The sequence below is a fragment of the Gambusia affinis genome, linkage group LG05 (genome assembly GCF_019740435.1).
Source record: "Gambusia affinis linkage group LG05, SWU_Gaff_1.0, whole genome shotgun sequence".
In the NCBI taxonomy this organism is placed as follows: domain Eukaryota; kingdom Metazoa; phylum Chordata; class Actinopteri; order Cyprinodontiformes; family Poeciliidae; genus Gambusia; species Gambusia affinis.
In genome coordinates, this window is record NC_057872.1 from 21,330,693 (window position 1) to 21,353,572 (window position 22,880).

At 35.8% G+C, this 22,880-nt stretch overlaps 1 protein-coding gene and 1 long non-coding RNA gene across 2 annotated transcripts in view; one reads left to right on the top strand and one right to left on the bottom strand.

Moving 5' to 3' along the window:
• The window catches only part of si:ch211-113g11.6 (uncharacterized protein LOC559008 homolog), a 39,353-nt gene that overhangs the window by 11,636 nt on the left and 4,837 nt on the right, over positions 1 to 22,880 (bottom strand). Inside the window, exons 2-10 of the mRNA XM_044116549.1 lie at positions 19,123 to 19,262; positions 15,457 to 15,519; positions 10,374 to 10,469; positions 9,977 to 10,082; positions 6,444 to 6,551; positions 5,984 to 6,123; positions 3,298 to 3,476; positions 1,710 to 1,818; positions 1,295 to 1,505 (exon numbers count right to left, since the gene is read on the bottom strand). Coding sequence (XP_043972484.1) covers positions 1,295 to 1,505; positions 1,710 to 1,818; positions 3,298 to 3,476; positions 5,984 to 6,123; positions 6,444 to 6,551; positions 9,977 to 10,082; positions 10,374 to 10,469; positions 15,457 to 15,519; positions 19,123 to 19,262 — 1,152 coding nt within the window. The remainder of the gene's footprint in view (positions 1 to 1,294; positions 1,506 to 1,709; positions 1,819 to 3,297; positions 3,477 to 5,983; positions 6,124 to 6,443; positions 6,552 to 9,976; positions 10,083 to 10,373; positions 10,470 to 15,456; positions 15,520 to 19,122; positions 19,263 to 22,880) is intronic.
• LOC122830838 lies at positions 516 to 1,359 on the top strand. Its single transcript, XR_006370602.1, has 3 exons — positions 516 to 599; positions 1,086 to 1,151; positions 1,281 to 1,359. It is a non-coding gene; the product is annotated as an uncharacterized LOC122830838 (long non-coding RNA).

Below are 22,880 nucleotides of genomic sequence, written 5' to 3' on the forward strand. Positions count from 1 at the left end.
GTTCTTTGTAAAATGGCAACGAGCCATTTAACCCGCTAGTACTAGACTTTTTGTTTTGGTTGTATTCATAAACTTTTGAACTGCACTAAAGTTCAGTTGAGCTGAACCGAGAGCAAGGTTTGTAGGTGAATCAAAGCTTTCTTTTTTGGTCTCAGATAGAGTTTAATTATACATTCACACCTCCCCAAATGATCTGGACTCTCTAGGCAAACAAAACAAAGTTTGATTAAAGCAGACAAGACAGGACTGGTGTGAATGCACCCTAAGATCCAGTAAGAACCTCTGAAGATCTAGTGATGTGTGGAAAATCAGTAACTTTTTACATAAAAAGACATGGATGGCCTACAGCTCTGGAAGCCAACTAGTTCATCAATCAAGGACTCAAAAGATTAGCTTTGCTATGAAATAGAGGCAAGAGATTAAAACTGATGCACGTAAAACTAACATCAGGATCAATTAATGTACACATTCTACATTACCAGCAAGTAAGTGAATGCTGTGTTTTTGATTTTTAGCATCTCTATAGAAACATCTCTGAATCCTACTGCAATTATTACTGGTGCTTGGCAGCCAAAAGTGGTGGATCTGCTGTATACCCTGTATCCTGATGCTGTGGTGTAATTCTGCTCTGATGCAAAGCAGTAAAATACATGTTGGTAACTAAGGCTGCCCATAGTTACCCGGGAGATATTCAATACAGGATGGTGAAAAGACATCACTAACCAATAATTTACATGCCTTTCTTAGTCAAGTTCATCTGATATGAAAACTACTTGATTATTTTGTTTTTTTTTATTAGTAGTATTATTTTTCTATGGACCTATTTGTGTCTTTAATAAAACTGATGACGATGATGAAAAGTGTCAACATGAGTTTAGTTCTCAGTAGCTCACAAATACTGCCACCTCCTTAACCTGAGGTAAATGAATACTAAAATAAACATCCCATAAATTCTCCTCTACTCTAACTGAGGTAAGATTTTCCAAAACTGTTTGTTCAGCAAAACAGTTACAAAAATTGAATTCTTCACACTGTAACACTGCACCAATGGAGAGTAACAATGATCTCCTCTTTTATTCAGTCAGGAATCAATCAGATGAGAGGAAATGAAAGTACTGGGTTCAGAACAAGCAATTTTCCAGAAAGAACAGGTATAAAATGAGTTAAAACAGCCAGATTTGGAAATTTTGTGGTGCAAACATGGATTTTTTTTTCAACAAATGAAAATTCTGCAAACAAAATGTTACACATGTATCCACTGTTAACATTTTGACACACAGATGTGCACACGCACCTGTTCCGAGGTACAGGACAGTGTAATGCTCATCATTGACTGCCAGGACAATATCTGCAACAGCGTGGGTGATTTGATCATCTGTGGGGAGGTCGAGTGGATTCACACCAACCGGCCGAATTACATCCTCAATTTCAGGGTGGTATCTGATCACGCCAAGGTTTTTGACGTTGTTCTGACTTTCTGCTGTTGATGGACTTTTACGTAAACACTAAAGAGAAAGGCAGAATAATCGATTTACATCAGACTGGATTGTACAACAAGCAAAATATCCTGGAAAAAGAGCACAGAATTGCTTCTCCCCTATTACCTTTGTTAAAATAGCATTTTAGTCACTAAATTACAGACTGACTCATTCTTTTACACATATCGTCTCTGCACTGCGACAAAGGGAAAAAAAGGCAAATTTTCTTACCATCCCTGGTCGATGGACACCAAATGGGGTGCTATAGCCTTTCAGTTTAGAATTAGAGAAGGCTCGATCAATATCTTCGATGGAATAGGCACAAACCACCGTTCTTCCCCTAAAATAGAGGAAAAAGTTAATTAATTCTCAAAAAGGTATTTAGGTTGTATGTGGGAAACTTATTTATTCAACCTTTCACCTTGAAACAAGTAATTGGAAGCATTTTTTTGTTACCGTAATATTTAACATCTTTTTAATTTTTGTGCAAATTAGATTAGTTAGTGGTGCACTAAAGATTAGTCACTGCTCATGGTCATTTACTACTTCCTTTTTGATATATGAAATGTCTCCTTTTTTTCCTAAAAGTGCATCATATTAAATGAAAAATAATTGAAAACAACATTTCTGTAGGTAATTCAATTCAAAAAGTGAAACTCAAATTGCAGTATGAGGGACTGCTTTAATGGCGGCCTTCAGGTTCTCTGCATTATTGGCTCTGGTGCCTTTTGTCGTCTTCTTGTCAACACTCCACAGATTCTCTGTGAGATTCAGGTCAGACTAATTTTCTGGCCATGGCTTTTAGAGCAAGTATTGGTGCTTTTAGCAGTGTGGGCAGGTGACAAGTCCTGCTGCCAAAAGTAATTTGCATCTCCAAAAGGCTTGTCAACAGAGGGAAGTAGAAATTACTGGTAGACGTCTGCGTTGACTAAACTGGAATTTACTTCTTAGAGTTGATTGCATTTGATTTCATTTAGACATTTCAGAGTAAAGAGGGCTGCAATCAAATGCAGCTCACATGTTTTAAATTTATATTTGTAAAGAACATTTTGAACTGAACTTTGTGTTGACTTACTACATAACATCTCAAATTATTTTAAACTCTGTGGTTGTAATATGGCAAAAGCAAAACATGGTCATATATTTTTTATTAAAACGATTTGTCTCAACACCACTGCTTTGATGACAATTGAGCTCAAGATAATTGAGTGGATTTTATTCATACAGCATAAATGGAGAATCAAGGTTATTTTGATGCTCTTTGTAAAAAACTGAAAGATCTAGTTAGTACAAACCTTGTTTTTTTTAATTATTCCATCAGCCTTTAATTCACTCTAATCCATCAGTTAGAGTTCAGTCCAACACAGTCAGGTATAAATTCATTTATAATGCTTAGCTTAAAACAATCAGATTCAGTAAATTATAAAACATCAGTCATCACAAAGTTAGCTGAATGGTTTAACATGTTCTATGTTCTATATAAGTTTTTTCATTATTTATTTGTTTAAAATAGAGTTTAATTCATACAATTTCAAATAAAAACTGAATCATCTCAATCTCAACCTCACAGTAAGCTGCAAATAACTGATATACCCTTAGCCAAAATAATGAATTTTGACCCGATCTTATTAAATTCATCTTGATACTCACTCACTGTACATCTTTTTTTTTTCCAGAGCCAAGCCCAACATTGAATCCAATGAGCATTATGCTGAGAGATTCACTCCCATCAAGTTGGTTTAACATGTCCTAAGACGCAGTATTCCAAAATTGTACATATGTGTTTAGCTTTCTTACAGGTTGCCATGTTTGCACCTACCATGCATTGGAAAAAAGGCCATACATGACCCCAGCCCTCTTGTCCTGAGCTGTCAGGACCACAGCCTGCTTCATGTTGTTGTACTGCTGCTGTGTGTTGCCTGCACCACACATCACTCGAGTCTTCATAAAGGTGGTCCAAGATTCTGGCAGGATGGCTTTGATGCCCCCTTCATCCACCTGGAAATAACACAGAGGGGTTCTTAGTAACAATGACACAAAAGGGCACCCAGGTCTGCAGGCTGATTGTGTTACTGATCGCTTTGTGTTTATTGCCCGTGACACAGTTCTGTCCCACGACACAGAGCAGCAGAACCTAATTTCCCTCTGAAAGAATTATTTCACTAATTATTTTGGAAAGCTTTGGATATTAAGTCCAAGATCTTTATTATCTACTTACTTCATTTAGAGCTCAGTGACTAAAAATGCAGTTATACTTTTTATTGCAATAAGCAGTCTCTGAAATAATAATGTCAATTTCTACTGAGATGTATAAATTTCACATTCTTTTTCAGTGATTTTGTGGAAAAGGAGAAAACCTGTTTTATGTTTTCCTTACAGACTGATCTCAGTCATATCAGTGGTTTTGCAGTTTGAAGGAAACTATTGAACCTTAAATATATTTTCCCTTTTGCTTAGAGACACGGCAGAGCTACAATAGGTAGACTCATTCATGTTCCTCCCAAAAGCAGAGCCAAGAAATGCTAATGAAAAAAAAAATACTTAAGAAATTAAGACATTTCAAAAGAGCTGTGACTTGTTATTGATCAGTAAATATGAAAATATACCTCTTCAACATTTCCTCATTACATTTAAGGTTCTTGATTTGAATTTAGAGGATGAGTCGTGGCTCACACAGAGCTGCAGGTGTTTTGCCTTTGAGTGCTAATTAGAAAAACACCTGATTTGATGCTGCCGATTGCAGCGTTTGATTAAAAGCATCCTCCAAGCAAAGCATCAGTACGTTTTCCCTCTACAATGACAGATTCAGTCTTCTGAGCGATTGTAAAACATTAAAATTATTTTATAGGAAATGTAGTGTAGTTCACACCTGGAGATCCATTGCATCTTCAAGTGCCTCACTATTTTGTATTTTTTGTTTAATGATTTATTCATCAGAGCAACTAAAGTTGTGCGGAAATAGAGCTAGCAACCTGTAATGTTTTTTTTTACTTATCTGTTATTTTCAGTCAAATCATTTCATCCAGAAAGGCTCTCCCATATTATTGCTTATTTAAATGAATATTTACTCCTCCACAGATGAACAACATTCAAAGCTACTAGTATTTATTATGTTAAATGCCAAGCCACCGTTTTTCTCTGAATTTGGGTCTTTTTTAACTCCAAATATGACGGTATTATTTGAAATGTGATTTATAATAATTGTTTCAGATGTTGAGGTGCCCAAATGAATAGTATTCATACGTCTGGGATTCTGAACAAAATGTTGTGGAGAATAATGAAGTTGTTGTTTGCATTACTAATTGAGTGTTCAGAAAGGAGAACATTTTATTTCTTGCATGAATGACATTACCACAAATACAGTGTTTTAAGTTTTAACAGGGCATGACAATCAACCTCCTCTGATTGGCTCATCCCACTAATACACCTGATGACAAAGTCTTATGTGGAAAATATTTTTAATGAACAATAACCTAAGAAAAGAAAACAGATTAAATTAGTCTGAATTATGTATGTGGTTTATGTATTTATGCTTATGTAATCTTTGACCCTTAATCTTGTGAATATTATTACAATCCTGATTCCCTTCTGGGTTTTTACTGTAGTGTGACACCCAAGTTCAACACTTAGCCCCTCCTGGCCCTCTTTAAAAACTTACTGGATGTTCAGCAATCTTAAGTAGCCATTTAATATACATTTTATTATGTAAGCATTGATCAATTTTCATATTTTGAATATTATTTACTAAGTTACACAATGTGAAGAAATGCAGCCAATAGAAATACAGAGACCTGTTAATCTAATTCTAATCCTAAATGATTCAGCTCCCATCTGTCACCTAAAGTCTCTGCTCCAGACAACAGATTTTGGTCACAATGTTATCATGCATTTGCATATTAGTACAGTAATTCATCAGAGTTTTTTCATCACAAATAGAACATATTTGTCACACTGTACAGCCCTGGAGTTTTCGATATTTCTTTTATTGGCAATATATTTGCAAGGTAAGAAGAGAAGCATGTTGGTCACCTTGATTTTAAGTTTTATGGTGGATGAAATGAAATTATGCTAGTAATGTATGAGACACTGTTGAAATAAGATTTTTTAAAATTATTACTGGGAATGGGGGAGTGTTTTTTTCAAGTCAGAGTGACGGTTTACATTTTCTCAATCAACCGTGAGTGCACCACCAATAAAGGACACTAGTGACTTTTGTTGATCTCTTGCTGTGACCCAGCTAGAGTCTGAACATCTGTGAAGAGGACTAAAAATGGAAGAGTGGGAAGACTCCCAACACGATTTGAAACCACTGATGCTGCCAAACGTACTGAAAAGCGTAGACACAAGAATTTAGATGTTTGTATAGTATGCTGTATGTTGGGCTGATGTTTGGCAAATATAAATTTTGGTAATTCTAGCTTACCTGACACAGAAAAGGTTGGATTTTATGCTTATTCATATAAGGTATATATAAATTTGGTAAAAACTGTATGCAGACTCTTTACCGTGCAGATTCGACCTATGCGGGCTCTGTATGGCTCCTCATCCACTCGGGCTGTCTTGTTGAACTCCGTGAAGAAGAAATAGATCTCCTCTTTGTTCTTTTCCGAGGCAGGAATTATGGATGCTCCAGCAAACTGAGGACCTAAAGATGGGGCATTTTAATAGGTTAATTATAGGTGAGATTTAAATATATCCACTAAGATCAAATACATCAACGCTTAAACTAAAAGCGTTGCTTAAATTTTTGTGCCGTTATTTCCTATCTCAAAAAAGAACCACGTGAGATTCTACAGGAGGATCTGAGTGGAAAGACTGTTTGACAGCAGTCGTGAATACACCTACATGGTTTTGTCCCTATGGGAACGACAGTAGATGATTTACAGAGAGCACCACCCACCATCTCCATATGTAATTATCTAAACGTGTGCACCTTCTTCGTGACTCCCCCCCCCACCTACTCACTCAGCAGCCAAACATTTTCCGTCTTCAGGAGTTTCTGGGGGCCAAATGTACGACGGATCGAGCCGGTGTGACCTCCCACTGATGACATGGCGGAGTACAGACTCCCATCTGAGACAGGCAGAAAAAACAAAAGATGCACAGGAGAAGAAATGATGAGTGGCAGGTAATAAAAAACAGGGCACAGGTGATGAATCAGTACAAGGTTGAAATGGAGGAGGGGGGAGCCTGGAGTGACACAAGAAGAGAATTGACTATGGCAAAAAAGGGGAAGTCAAAGAGGATACATCAGAGTTTAGAGGGAAAAAAATAGGGCCTGCAAGACAAAGACAGAATATAAAAAAGCAGGGCAGAGAATAGGAAGCCAAGAGCAAAGTAAAGACAACATTTTAGCACAGCAGCCTTTTCTTCAAGAGCTCTATCTCCATAGCAATGCAGAGGGGGGAGCATTTGAAATCATGGCAGTAACATCTTAATCAGGACTGATCAGTATGTAGATGCCACTGAGCTCAAGCAAAGGGGTCGACTCATTGCATGCACAATCATCTCCCCATGTGGAGGAGCATCCCGCAGCACAGCCACTGATTTCAGTGCCTCTTCAAACAGCCCATCTGCATTAGATGGTTGAAGAAACACACAATGTACAAGTCCCTCTTCATGCACAATGACTACTGAAGGTCAGTTTAATTAAATACAGCCCTATTTAGGCAATCTTATGCAAGACTTAAGAACTACATGCTCAAGGGTTTCCATTGAAGAGTCTTATTTTCTGTGTTGTGAAGCTTTGTCTGTAATTTGCAAATGCAAGTAAATGCAGCCTTACATATGAACTGTCTACATAAAAAAGAAATCTAAGCTAGATTTGAAAAATATTGAGTAAAAATCTTTACAGAAATAGGTCAGATGTCATACCATTCACATCAGGTTTGGCAATCTGCCGATGCCAAGTTGTAACAAAATACTACGTTTACTAAGATTAATGTATGCATTATCTAAGTCTTAACTGGGGACCAAACAAAACCTGGGGAGCAAAGCTGTAAAGTTTTTCTTTTTAAAATTTATGATAGGATTTACATCCCTGGATGAAGCAAAAGTAAAATAAAATTGGTCTCAAAAACTTACCATAGCACTATTTAGGACTGTGTCTGTTTTGGCAGTTTTTAAAATAACTATTGTAACGCTTTATCCCTCTATGCCTTATAACTCTGGTTTAAGTTGGAACATTTTATTAAGTTGCTGTTGTGAGCCACTCCTATGCTGTACAAACAAACTGTAGGTTGTTTTCACAACTCTCTTCACGACCTCTTCTCCACGGCAATATCATAAATTTACGCAGGAATACTTGACCACAGAGCTGATGTAGGACATGTATAACTACAGAAAAACTACTGGAACAATATACCTGCAGAATACTTGAGGACACAGATGATGATAGAAATGCCATTGGAATAGTCGAACTACAGAACACACTACAGTATTTTCTAAAAGCATCCAACTTTGTGACGTAAATTGCAACTTTAGTAACTGCAAAGGGTTTATTGAACTCAAAAGTTGGAATTTCTCAGTAGCAAGACTGATGAATTAACCTGTTAAAATAGACTTCTTCTGTTGGCTCTGACCTCAACATAAAACATGGCTGCCCTACTGATAAAACTGCATTCAATCTCCAAGAACAAAATTGGATTTCTACTTGTTTAGTTTTTACCTCAATAAATCCGTCTTGTATATTGTACCATGTTACTACCTCTATGAATAAATGTTCTGGTACAGAGTCTACATACATACAAGTGCAACTCAATTCATTCTTACCAAAATTCTTGCCTGGTCACTGCATACAATAATGATTAAATCCTACTGTTTTTCTACTATGCATTTGGAGCATATATGAGAGCGATGTAATAACAAACTTTGTGTTCAACTGGAACTCAATATTTCATTTAGTTACGCTGAACGTGATTTTCATTTCTTGTCTTCAACTGTAGCTTAAGAACGCCTTTGATGCAAATAAGTAATTTGTTCTTATGTTAGGATTAGTCATCTGCCAAAATGAGTGATATTATTTATATTGAAAGAATGACTCATGTTACTCAGCCCACAATGGATTTTATAACAAATCTTTTTTTAGTCAAGATTAATAAACCTTTTATGTGACTAAGTTCCAACTATAACCAAATATAACTTAATAATAAAGAACCAAACTATAGTTTGATTATGAGTCTAAATAAATCAGAGCTTTCAGTACTAGGCAAGATAAAAAATTTTATGGCGAGTCTGTATAATCATCAAAAAGTATTTTACACTTAACATTTCGAGGGACTTGAGAGAAAGGAAACCTTTAGTCATCTTCCTGATATGAATAGAAGACAATTATGAGAGCAAGATTGCTCTTGGCAGCCCAGGATTAACAAGTGCCACGTTGTTGCTCCTGACACAAATAGGCCGAGTTAATATGAGGAGCTCAAGGTGGCTTTACTCCAGAGTAAGACAGGTGCCAAGGAGACAGCGTCAGAAATAGATTGAAACACTTCTAGAAAACCAAATGCTAAAGAAAATTGATCTACTCATTAATTTCTAATTTCTACTGCATTAAATCACTCACTTACTCCCTAAATAATATTTATCTTGTTCATCTCTATGCCTCAAACAAATGCATGGAAATTAGACTTAGATTCAATGTACAGAAAAAGCAGATACATAGAAATAAATTCTGCATCAGATACAAATATGGGCTAGGCATTAATATTATTTCAAGTCAAAAGAAACATTTTGGCAAATTATTTTAACCTAAATATGCAAGGGGCAGCAAAACCTTTACGCTTTACAGTAAGTGAGTGGTGGAAAACTAAGATTGAATGAGTGACGTTCAGTCAGGAAAGGCACTGACAAAGCTATCTGCAAAAAGTAATCTCCAACATCATAACATGTCTGCTAATTTTATTTTGAAAATAGTATCATTTAATCATTTTAAGGCAGCATGGAGATCCGAAGCATGGGTTAGAGAAATAAGATTGTTCCCTTCTGGTCAGACATGTTGACTGTATATTTTATGTATTTGCATGATGATTTTAATGATGACATTTGATAAAATGTAATGTTTCATAATGTGTTACTGTATGATGTTTATATGGGGTAAGGCACTTTGAACCACCTCGTTGCTAAAATGTGCCTTACAAATAAACTTGAACTTGACTTGACACGCAAAGAACATGTATAAAAATATACATCATTTCCACATGCACCATCCCTTGGCTGCCTTTTATCTTACTTCCACGTTTTCATTCTCTTCCTTGCAAATGTAACTCATTGGACACAATTTTGGGTGTAAAACGGATTCAGTAAGTGTCCTTAATTTAGAACCAATACTTCAAATGATTCAGATTTTTCACCAACTGTTAAATGAACCACAGAGTCTAATGTCTTGCAGCAGTTGCTTCCTCAGATATTAAATTACAAAAAGAATCTTTGATGTTTCCTCTCTTTTCATCTAAACCTGAATTTTTGAATGGAAAATAGTTTTTGTTTTTGGAGTTCTTTACCTGCAGGCAAGTTGATTGACTTCTGCGAAGGGAAGGGAGGTGAGATGTGAGAGGCTGGCGCTATCGTCCCACCGCCTTGGACGTCTGTCAGCACTGTGTCATTTACCTGCAGGGAAAAGGTGCAAGATATTAGAGACAAGCAGAGGTCTCCTTGAGGTCTGTCTCATTACATGTTTTAACGTCAATTTATCAGTGATGGATCGTATTGAAGTCAGAACATTCTCTTTGAGTGTAAATAACTGTTAGCCTTCATTTTATGAACAGAAGAAATAAGTGAGAAAATAGATAAATGCTGTTTGCAGCTGCTCTTTAGATGGTTCAATTTATTGCAGAAAGCACTTATGACAGCAGACATAGAGACAGGGAAACTTAAAGGGATATATCTGTAGATTTTTACCAGCATCCAGCATCTGGGGCTTCCAGCATTCGTCCCACATACTATGAATGTGTCATTAACTTTCTGAAGGACGGTGATGAAATTGTCGCACTCCATCTGTTGCAGAAAAATAAAGTGAGTGAGACAGAAAATGGGAAAGCATCAAGGAAGGATACAGAGGATAGGGGAGTAAAATATGCTGTTTTTTTTTAGGGTTTAAGGATTAAAGAGAAGGGGAGAGAAACAGAAAAGGGTGAAAAGGGGATTAAAGGAAAAAGAGAAGAAAACGAAAGACAACAGGAAGCCTACCATGGAACTCAAGCAGTGGAAGGTAGAATAGAAGGATGGAGAGACAAAGCAAAAGTGCAACAGAAAACAAACAGATTACTGGAGAAAAATGGGCTGCTGAGAAAAGATTGGAATCCATCCACGCTTGGCACGTTTGGCAGACAACAGAAAAGGCTTAGACCTGCAGTACAACACTGCAATGCTGCATATGCATCACTTCATCAATAGGGACAAATAATGGACTGCACTGCACACAAATGGATGCAGAATGAATATGGTCACAGAAATATTCTTAATGAATAATCAGTTTTTTAGGAAGTTTTGCTCATTCTTTATCAAGATTTTTTAAAAAGTGTGTCTCAAGAGGTGTTTTTTTTTTCTCATGTTGAAAATAACAAGAACATCAGTTTAGGTACATATCCAGTGATGATAGAGAAGCATTGCTAAAAGCCAGAATGAGGATTGGACGTGTGTAGGTGGGTATGTAGGTGGCTGGATAGGCGGTAGAGTGGGATGAGATTTTATTTTACTTAGCTTCTTTTATTTTGTGTGCACACGCATTTTAGTTTTTGAAAAACATAGTTGCTGATACATGTTTGGGCATTGATTTTTGATGTTCAAGATTAAATGGAGAGTTGAAGTTAAAATGTGTGAGCTGTAGAGTCACGGTTGCATCTGACACTGGGACTGATATTTTCTACCTGGCAAGACAACACAGGGTTATATGTTGTTGGGTCCATATGTCACCCCTCAACCAAATCCTTTGACATTTCTCTTCATTTCACATGCTGTGTATGTTTTATGTTGTTTTTGAGCACTTTTGCAACCACCTTTAGAAATGCAAACGAGGAACTGCTAAAATATAAACCTATATCTCTTGAAAAAAATATGTTTCTAGTGGATAAATTGCAGCTTGTGTTTATAATATATTGAAAGAGCTGTGAGTGACTACAAGCCATTGTAGTTGTTTGGATTTAAACTGTGTATGTCACATTTACTTAAACAACTATTTCATATTTCAATTACTTGTGACAAAGCTTGGCTTTAATCCTCTGATAGCAGACAAATTGACTGGGAACTATAATGAGCAGAAACATCAGAGTCCCCATACACCTTCTCTAAACACACAGTAGTTTCCAAGTCCACAGCATGATCACCAAGGATCGCGAGTGAAAAACACTTTACAGAGATGGTTTTACACACTGATTAGTACCACCTGGAATTAATAAACCCATCTTGCAGAGTGGGAATGTTTTTATATCAGCCTGAAAAGCCCCAGGAGAGATTTGATTGAGTCATGCAGACTTTCTAGGTTGATTTTTTTTTTTTTTTTTTTACTCCTCCCGTATTCAGGAATATCTGTCATGTTCAGCCCCAAGAAACAGTGAGTGTGCTCCTAATAAACTTATGCAGAGGTAGACAGAGTTCCCACATGCAGAATGCTTGATTCATCTCCATCTAACCGTCTGTGTTGCTTCCAACACAGAAGGTGAAACATGCTTCTTTTGCTCACGTTTTATCTGAATTCCAAGTTTCGCAAGTAAATGGATTCTAACTATCTATTTATTGTTCAAGTTAATGGATAAAAGATTGATAGTTTCATAGAAATAAACAACAGAAGTGCTAAAACACTGAACTCGAGTCTCTCTCACAAATTAGTTGGGTTGAGCCAGAGATGAGTGCAGACTGAGCACATCGCATCGAACACTCAGACAGGCACTCGCTGCCAAAAAGGTCTGACTTTCAGTGTGAATGTCAGAGTAAAGGGTGAAGTCAATCAGACTGTTACAAAAGAAATATAGTTGTTAGACCAAATTCACTATTCCTGGCTTACTTTAGGTTATGCAGTGGAGTCTTTAATTGTTGAATCATCTGAGAAAATATTGTCAGGTCAAAAAGGATGCCATTAGCATGAAAACATTTCACTCATATCAAGGTTTAACAAATGTTTCAAACCATTACATCACATAGACCTTTAATCTTTTAAATTATAGTGTGAAAGTGTATCAGTTTTATTGTAATATAGATTTTTTTTTTTCATTTAACCCTTAATTAACCAGATGTGTTATTAAGAACAAATTCTTATTTTCATTAATGACTTGGGAGAGAAGGAAGAGCACATAGAAAGATAAAGCAGCACACTTTTACAGTAATCAACAAACAGCAACACTGCTGAGGTCATAAAAAATTAAAAAAACAATACTTAGACATCTGCAGGTTTCAGACCAGCATCTTATTTAGAATATCTTTAAATGTTGGTGATCTGCTTTAATACTGAGCACCTTTGTATTATTTCTCTATATTTTGATTTAATTGTGGGAACATTGACCATAATGTGTTGGGCAGAGCACAGATTATTGGGAATCAAAGACAGGGCAGAGATAAACCTATAAGACAATTATAAACAAACACATATCAGTGTTTTCCTTCGTTTTTTTTTTTTTTTTTTTTTTTTACTTTATTTTTATTCAGTTTTTAAACATACAATTACATACAATCGAACAAGAGGGCTAGAGCAATTAACGAGTTTTCCTTTGTTTTTGAAAGACGATCAGTTAATAGAAGACTACATACTACGGACTACAGCAATGTGTGTAAAAAGAGTTATGAAAAATACAACAGAGTGGTATGAATCACACCACTTTATGAACTGTATTAAATGTTTATTTTTATTCATGTAAGGGGGTTTAAATGCTTCAATTTCAGTAATAGACATCAATGCAAACACCTTTTGAGGATTCCAAATGTGCTATTTTGAAACAACTGTTACACTTTCCTAAAGGCATAGGGCAAGTCAGCTATAGATTTATTTAGAATGTAGCATGAGTTGGAAAGGGGGCTTCACAACATAATCAGTGGCAGACCAGCTCGCGGTATTCACCACTGACACCATGTAGCTGTGAGTAATATCGCAGCCTCGGGATGACACAGCTGTCAGACTGAAACGGTGGTTTATTAAAGCTGCAAGCCGAAAAATGCAGCACTACGTGTGTTGACTGAAAAATTGTATTAAAGCTTTTGTTTTCCTGCGCTTCTGTGACGTTGGTGGCATACCGGTGTCAGAAGCAGAGCAGGTTCAAACTGTAACAAGAAGATTAAACCTAAGCAAAAACAATAAAACATATCCTGCTAAATCCTCACCCACATAAAAACAGCAGAACAATCAGCCACAGGATGCTGATAGAGATTAATTTCCAAACATGAGTAAGGTTGATGCACCAAGAAGTCATAACAATCTTTAGACTGTTACAAAATAAATGTAAAATTCCAGGACTGAACTGGAGGCTGTATTCTCTGGTAATATACATATTTTTTCAGGGGAATGCAGAAGCTATTGTGTGAGGAGGCACTAACATGCATAATAAAACAATGTACCTTCAGGCACTAACATGTAGGAGGTCCAGCTGATTCTCCCACCAAGGACTGAGACCATAAACATGATGTTGAATGACTTTTTTCTCAGATCAAAAAATATTGTTTCAATGTGTTTTCAAGTTTCTAGTAAGGATTCTAGCTTGAGTCTAAATGAAAGAAATAAAACACATTTTGAAAAAAATAAACTTGTGCGTGCGTGCGTGCGTGCGTGTGCGTGTTATAAGGATGCATACTTATAACACGTACACAGTAGTAATGCCGTAGTATTACTACTGAATTACTACCTAATGCGATAGTATTAGGTAGTAATGCTACCATAAAAGAGATAATGACATCATTATCTCTTTTATGTCTTTTTCAAACTAAAGCTGCTGTCACGCTGTTTATCTTTCCATGTGTGCTGATTTACTAAAAATGTGCTTTGCACAAGTTTAAGCATGAGTTAATATAAAGTACTGGTACCTGAAAGTAAAATTTCTGAACATGTGTAGCTTTTTATGTTCTTTTAATTAGCGCATATTAGTATTAAAGGTGTGATATGGACAGCATTCTTTTTTTGTTGTTGTTGCCATATTTGAGTTGTTGTTGCAGATAATTCTAAATCAATGGTACAGATGATGTAGTTCTCTCTACTCTGATCTATGGACTTTAAAGAAAGGCTTAAACAAAAGTATTATAACAAAACATTTGGATTGTAACATTCAAAACCTCCATAAATTGTCTTTCAACGCTACAATTGTCTAAATCGAATCACATAATTAGCAGCACTTATGATGATTTCATAATTTCTAATTCAGCTGGTGGTTAAAAGCTGTGTAGCAGTTTGTTGGTTCTACTTTTAAAGATAGCATACCGTTTGCCTGACGATAGAAATTCAAAAGAGTTATGAAGACAGTTGTGACACTTTAATGATTCTTTCATCTCCCCTCATTGTCCTCTGCAGAAGCTTCTTACATCCTACATTAATGTGGATTTACCACAAACATTCAGTTGTTGGGAATCCTGTGAAGATGCAGTTTACTTAAAAAATAAGGTATTTTCTGGAACAATATTTCATATTTTGTAAAATGTTATCTACCTTTACTAATTCTTAATTTCTCTTTTTCTCTCTGAGAACTTGATGTAAATTATTCAGTGCAATTAAGTGCTCAGTCAAGTGTGCAGTGTTTGTTTTGAGGTAGGACCATCTCATGTGTAATTGTATTCCATCTACATAAATTACTACTTGTTGATGTCTTTATGTATCATTGTATGTTTATCTGGTTCATCCAAGTCTAGAAACACAGGTCTTTCGCAGTCAGACAGTGTTAGAAAAGAAGCCTTATTGTGCTGAATATAATAGTGATGAGAAACAGCATGCTAGTGAGACAAATGCACTGATTGAGCTGGTTAGGGCTGTGCAGAAACGATGGAGGTTCTGACAGTGAGGATGAGTTTTTACCTCATCTGGAGAAGCTTTTGCCTTGCAGGTATCAATTGCAGTCTGATCCGATGCCGCTGGGATCTGTGGGAGGAAGGACGGCTTATTTTGTGCCAAGTCATTTCACACTAAACTCTTTCAGTCTCTCAACAGCCTCTAGAACACAGTCCTCACAGATGACATTCATATTGCTTGCTTTTTGTCAGGATGTGGGGTATTTAATTCTATATATTTTTTTTATTATACTTCTTATTAAATGTGCTCTTTTCTTCAACCTGCCTTGACATTTTCATGCAGACCATGAGCTCCTCTAAGCAAATTTGCAGCACAGCACACAGCACAATGATTCATATGACATTAAAAAGGAAATCTTTTGTTGTAATTGGTTCATTATTGAAAATCTGATGATTGTTCCTGACCCTTTCATTCCACATCTACCGTAAGTTGTTGAATTTCAAAAGAAAAACTTTGGTTCATTCATTTTTACATAAAATGGATTGATGTTTGCTTTTGATGCTTTCACGTAATAAAATATTGACTTTACTTCCACTGTGTTCCATTAAACCACTCTCTGCTGGAAATAACAAGCAAAGTGTAATTTCATTATTTTATTTTTTTTAACGACAGGTACCAGGGTTCTGAAAAGTTTAAACATCCCTGTTAAAATGACAAGTTTTTGTGAGGTACAGAATAAGATCAAGATAAATCATTTCCAGATATAGTGTGACATTTATCCTGGACAATTCAGCTACAAAACAAATTAGTTTGAAGAAAAAATATGAAAAAAATACAACGGATACCACCCATAAGAATGAATATACTAATACTGTGTAGTAACAAATTTTGATTTGATTTCAGCATCCAGTCTTTCTTGGAAGCAGTCTGTTACTACCTCACCTGATGACCTAGCAATAATTGGCCAACCTGTTTATCAAACTGTAAGAACACCTCTCTTCTTCCCTTAAGTGACTCCAAAGATTTTCTGTCAGATTTTGTTCTGAATTTTGAAAACTTTACATTTTCTTCTGGCGAAACTATTTTGTTCTTGATTTTGATGTATCCTTGTACTCACAGTGAAGCTGAAAATTATTCTGAAGGTCCTTCAAAGTTTTCTAGATGACACGTTTTGTGTCAACACTGATTGGTAGTTTTCACAATCTCATCTAAAATGACAGCACGTTGAGTATCACCTAAAGAAAGCAGACCATGATTCTGCCACCACCATATTTCACTTTGAGAATGGTGTTCCTTTGGTGAAATGCTGAGCAGATTTGTGCCAAACTTTCCTTTTGGACTTTTCACCCTTTTCCAAACAGATATGAGATACTGAATGATGCAAATAAGCAAATGAAAAAAATCCTGCTAAGTCAGCTCAACTATATTTCAGTTTAATTGATGACATCTGTGAACTAAATGTTGAAACTGAGTCAAAAAATGATTCAAGAAAGTGTTACTTTAATGGTGTTCATGTTTATGTAGCGAGTTTATAGCTGATGTTATTTTCATCTTTCAAAAGATTTTTTAGTTGAATTTTACAGGATAAATGTCACAGTTTATATGAAAAATCTCAGAAATTATTAATCAAAAATATTTTTATCACCAGTAAACCTGACATTTTGACTTGGGTGCATTCACTTTTCAGACATTTGTCCAACTCAGAAAAATGAAGCAATCTTTACAGATCTTTTTATTCCCTTTCATCATGTTGAAGGACAACCCAGCACACTCAAACTGCAAATATATTAGAAAATATCTCTTCAATCTTTAGGCCAGCTAGTATAGTGCTGTAAGATACACAAGGGAGTATTCTTGGGTCTATATGTTGGCAACATTAGCTCAGTTAAATATGTTCATCCCCCTGACAAATAGCTGCAGCTTCATTATTGTATGCATGACCTAATTTCCACAGTTTTCTCTGGATCTCAGCTGCTGCTCAGGGTCAGCTGTGGGTCAGCCAGTATATCTCCCTCGGCATACAAGGTTCACCATGTCACATTCTAGAAACAAAATAGCAACCACGCTTAGATTCATCATAACGCAAACTCCAAAAGTCAAAGAGTAGAAAGTCAAAAGCGAGAGTCATTAAAATTGAATTGGGAAATAAACACCAAATATCACATCTCTGAATTCATTTTTGTGTCATATCTTATTAAAAAAAGTTAAGTGCTGGATAATGATTGAACATTGCACCACCTTCAGCGACTAAAAACAAGAGACACAACCGATGAATTTATAATCACAGTGTCTACCAGTGTTGAGAACCTCCATCTTTCTCTAACCTGCACCAAAGCACATTAATTGTCTGAATCAGATAGCCTCTCCTTAATTCCACTGTGGTCCATTAATGGAATTTCTTTAATTTAAACATGCTTAGTTAATCACAGTCAACAATTTCACTTCAGTTAATGAGCAACAAAACTGTTTCTATATGCAAACAGCTGTTGATGTGAACACTAAGCAAAGAATAGAGGACTCCCTTTGTTACTTTTACTTGCACTTATCATGCTAAGTTAACAGGGAAAAAAACAAACGGGGGAGGCATCACCTTTCTCATAATGCTCCACAAAAAAACAAACTCAGCGTTATTTTCTAACGACTGGAAAGAAAAATTAATTTAGCTCTGCTACCGAGAATGAGTTGGAAAGGTCTGCGCATTCACTCGGTGATTTATGTTCGACAGCAGCCTAGAAACTAAGACTGAAAGTTGTTTGACTTTAAGGCACTTCACCTTTGAATATTGGTTGGCAGTAATGCAATTTTACAGTTGACCACTTGTTCATGATGCCTCTATGCAGACATTTTATTCACAAACAGAAAATAAAAAACTAAAAAACTAAAAACAGGTTCCTGTTCTGTCAAGATAAACATCTTGGTAGCTTGAAAAAATCAGCAATTTGTCCTTGAGATGACAATTTAGATTATGATAATGAGTAGTTTTTGTGCTACACCCAATTTCACCGTTTAATGTTGCTGCCATCATGACTCCTGGGGGGATCTTTAACAGTCCATTCATGCATGCACCAAGAATTTCATCTTGATTTAGGAACTTGTGCTATCAGTGACAGCTTGTGCTTAGTGCGAACCTAGGCGAGTCATTTCAGTGATCACAGATGACATCCTCCTCTATGAATTTGCTTCAAATTCAAATACTTCCTTACAATAAAGTTACTATGTTTCCAATGTATCCTTATGGCTCTTCAGCAACAAATGTCTGAGCAAGGTTTTATAATTTCACTTTGGTCAGACATTTTGGGCTTTTACAGTTACTTAAATAACTTATGAAGTTGCACAGATAACTTAATCAGAGCTAAGAAAAATCACATGTGAGATACCCCAAAGCTCCAACTTGGGGTCCCTCTTATTTGATATATTTGTGCTCCCGCTATCAATACCAAGTAATGCAATTAGTTACTGTAACTACACTGATGACACACAGCTCTACATTAAAACCCATGTAAAACCATTAAAGTACTGAACAAATGCATAGAACAAATCAACGTGGGTGTGTGCCATAACTTTGTTCAGTTGAATAGAAACTAATTATTTTTTGGACCTAAAGAGGATTGATCCAGAGTCAGCACACAGCTTCAACTATTACAGCGAGAATTTACTCATCATGCATGTGATTGACTATAACAATAAAGAATGACTACAAACAAACATGAAAATCAGTTTAGTTGAATTTACCTGCATGTCAACAACCCTTTTATCACTGAATGTCAACACGTAGATCGTTGCTTGGCCGCCGACATAAAGCGTGTCACTTCCTTCCTGGTGGTACATGCTGATGTAGTTCTCAGGCTTGTTGAAGTGGAACCTGGGGGGTTCTGAGTGGGAGAATGAAAATAATTTTAGTAAAATATGCAATGTTGTGACAAATCCTAAGTAATGCGAGTAAAACATGACGCATCAACTGAACATGTTTTAATAAAATAACAGATTATGCTTTCAGCAGATAAGCCCAGAAATCTACAGACATTGTCTTTATAAGAATACATATTTTTTGTTTGGTTTGTGATCATTTTTAATATATTTCACAAATTATAGGCAAGGCTGTTGTACTACTGGTGGTACATCACTATAGTTGGTACTAAGACATTATCATTTTAAAACTATATGGCCCATATCTAGTTGTGAGTGACTTCTGCCTTAAACATTTGATCTGGCTGTGATTCCAAGTTGCATGACAGATGTGGGTGTCAAATTTTGGTCAAGGTTGGGCCTCATGTCCTGTCAATGAAACTAACCCTTTCTGAAGAGTGTCTATGATTATTATCATGTAAAACCTCTGACCTGGATTGTAATTACATGTACAACAACAACAACTAGGAAGAGGACACAATGTTGGCTTCAGTTAAAAACAACTTTCAAGCAACAGGAAATTAATCTTTGACCACAGAATACACTTTGAACGCAATAACAAAAGATTACTGCATTAAGCACAAATGTATATTCTCAAAAGTATAATAAAAAGATTATCGAGATTTAGCCAGCCTAAGCTGCTCTTGCAGGTAAATCAGAGTCGATAAGTATTCATTGCAAGGCACTCAATCCCCACTTTTTTTGTTTTTTTATTTAATCTCCCATCAATACACCAAACCAGTTGAGTATTTCCTGGCAACGAACCAGCCACATTTACAGGAACATCACTGCCCTTTCTGGTTTCTCATCAGGCAACAACCCAGTCAACTAGAGAAGTTGGGTGCTAGAGGAAAAGGGCATGTAGTGGGAGCATAAATATCACTGAAAAAAATCATGTGGGCAAATCCTATCACACATTCTCTGTCACCGAAGACACCTCCAGAAGGCTTTAAAGTGCATTTGAGCATCTCTGAATCACACTTACCTACACTGCAACTGTGCCTTCAGTTAGAAATAGATTGAAATTACTGCTGCTGTATGAAATATGTGAGTAGTTATGTAAATAATTATAACTTCAGAGAGATTTTGCCACATATGATAAATGCACTGCAACAAAAGGAGGGAAATCTAAAAATTATTACCTTAAACTTTCAAGACTTTAATCAATTTTATCAACCAGAAATTGATTTCTCTGTTTCTTTTCCTGGGATGTGTTTTGGGAAATTTCTTGCCTTCAACTTACATAGCAGATAAATGATTACTTCTATAAAATTTATCTTCACTCTTGTAATAAAAAGGACATTCAGTCTGACAGCAACACCAGAATGAAGAGAGAGGAGGCACTATAGGTTGCTAGCCAACCATGTTTCTATGGAAACAACGGCCTCCTTCGTTGATGGGAATCTAATTGATGAAACTTGTTGTTAACACAAAATGAGAAATACCGAAGGATACCCAGTGTGGCGTTTGGCTGTGGGGGAAATTATGAGGCAATGAAACAAACAGAATTATTGCAATATTTAGTTTGGCAGCTGACACAGGGTAGTGTTATGATTTCCTGACCATGTCTTTGTTTACTCAATGTTATTTCAATAAAAAAATAATGCCTGAGACAAATTTACAATAACCTCAAAGCACATTTTTAAAACAAGCATGACTTTTTTTTAACTAAAGTCATTCCCTAAGAGCTAAAACCAATGACTAAATAACCCTAAAGGACAAGAACGTATGAAATCACTTCAATTAATATTTTTGCCAAAATTATGATTTTAAGCCTCAGTCAATTTTAAAAAGTTACATCATAAAAACTTCTTAAACAACTTTATTTTATGAAGAGACTTCACATACTTATGGTTTACATTTTGTTTAACATAGCAAACAAGTCCAAATCCAGGTCTTAATGGCTATGAAGCTATGTCCTTTACAGCCATTTTAAATTATAAAAGGCAAAACATTCACAATTAATTTATGATCCATATAGAGGCTTGGTTTGCTTAAACATACCGGGAAATACCACAAACTGGAAGGAGGGACACAATTAGGTTTAGAGACAGGAAGCGTTGTTGTCTCAGTTCAAAGTTTTCAAGAAAAAGAACTGAAAACTAATGAGCAAAGCAGCCAGAAAACATTTAAAAAACTATGGAAAAGTGTTTACAACTGCTGTTTAAGACCGATTTCAAAGATGAAAGGTATGTCTGAATGGAAAGAAATGACAGCTGAATCAGGTCATTTACAAGCTTTACAGGGTACTCATAAATATGATAATGCTCTATGTATAAAACTGTGTTGTTGCTGGCTTTGTTTCAAGAGGGTCAACATAAGAAGATGTAATATTGCGATCCTGCACTTGAAACTGTCTCTTGTACAATCAGCAGATCAGTAAGTTTAACATGCACTGAAGCTCATGTTCATGAGGAAAAGTCAATATAAAGACATAAAAAATAATTCCACTAAATTTATCCCTGCAATATTTGGCAATTTATCAGTGTTTTGTTTTTTTTGTTGTTGTTTTTATCTGATGATACCAAACAACACTGACAATCAACATCTGAAACTTTGCTTCTATAATGAATATATCCATCCTTCCTATTTCAGTTACTTGTTTTGTACCAACCTTGCTTGAAAGAGCACTCAAAGTTAGTCAAAGAATTTTTCTTAAAGTGACCACTGTTTTTGTTATATATATATATATATTCAAATTTACTTGACCATTGTATTTACACAAACAAAGTTTAAATCTTCTCGATTTTCAGTTGTGTATTTTAACCTCATGTTACCAACTGGGAAAACCAAGAAGACTTACAAAAATATATTTTACTCTGGAAGATAAAAGTTAAGTGCCTTGCAGATGTTTTCATATGGCATTTGCAGTTGTGTCACTTTACAACCAAAAATGCCAATGCATTTTATTTGAATTTTATGTAATTGGCCAACATAAAGTGGTGCATAATTGTGAAGTCAAAGGAAAAATATTATACATGGCTTTATGCAAATAGAAATTGTAAGGTTTTCCATTTATATCTAGCCTCTCTGACTCAACACTTTTTAGAACCACCTTTTGCTGCAGTTAAAGTATTTTAAAGAATCTCTCTCTATTGACAGACTGACATTTCTGTCAATTATTCTTTGAAAAACAGTACAAGCTGAATCACACTAAATGGAGAGGATTGGGGAAAACATGGACTTTTAAGTTTAGAGTTAGGGTGGTGTTATCCAGGGTTCAGCAGCTGCACCTGGTCACCAAATTGCATTGCTCTTGCTCTTCTGTGTATTTAATGAGTGACAGCAAGTCATGTCACTTCCTGTTTCCTCACTTCCTCTATCAGACTGAGAGACCTGTTTAAAAGGCTGTTAAACTTTCAAACCTTTGTAGACACAATCAGTGGTCAGTTCATTATGTTCAGTAGTTGTTAGTAAAACATCTTATTAATCTAACCAATTTCATAAATTTACTGCTAATGCATAATCTAACACTTGTATTTAACTATTTGTGTGCTTTTCGCTGTTACTGCTTCATAATCAGCCTTTTCCAACTTTCCTGCTACTTGCCTTTGAATTTTTGTAGCGCAGCTTGAAATGCAGGG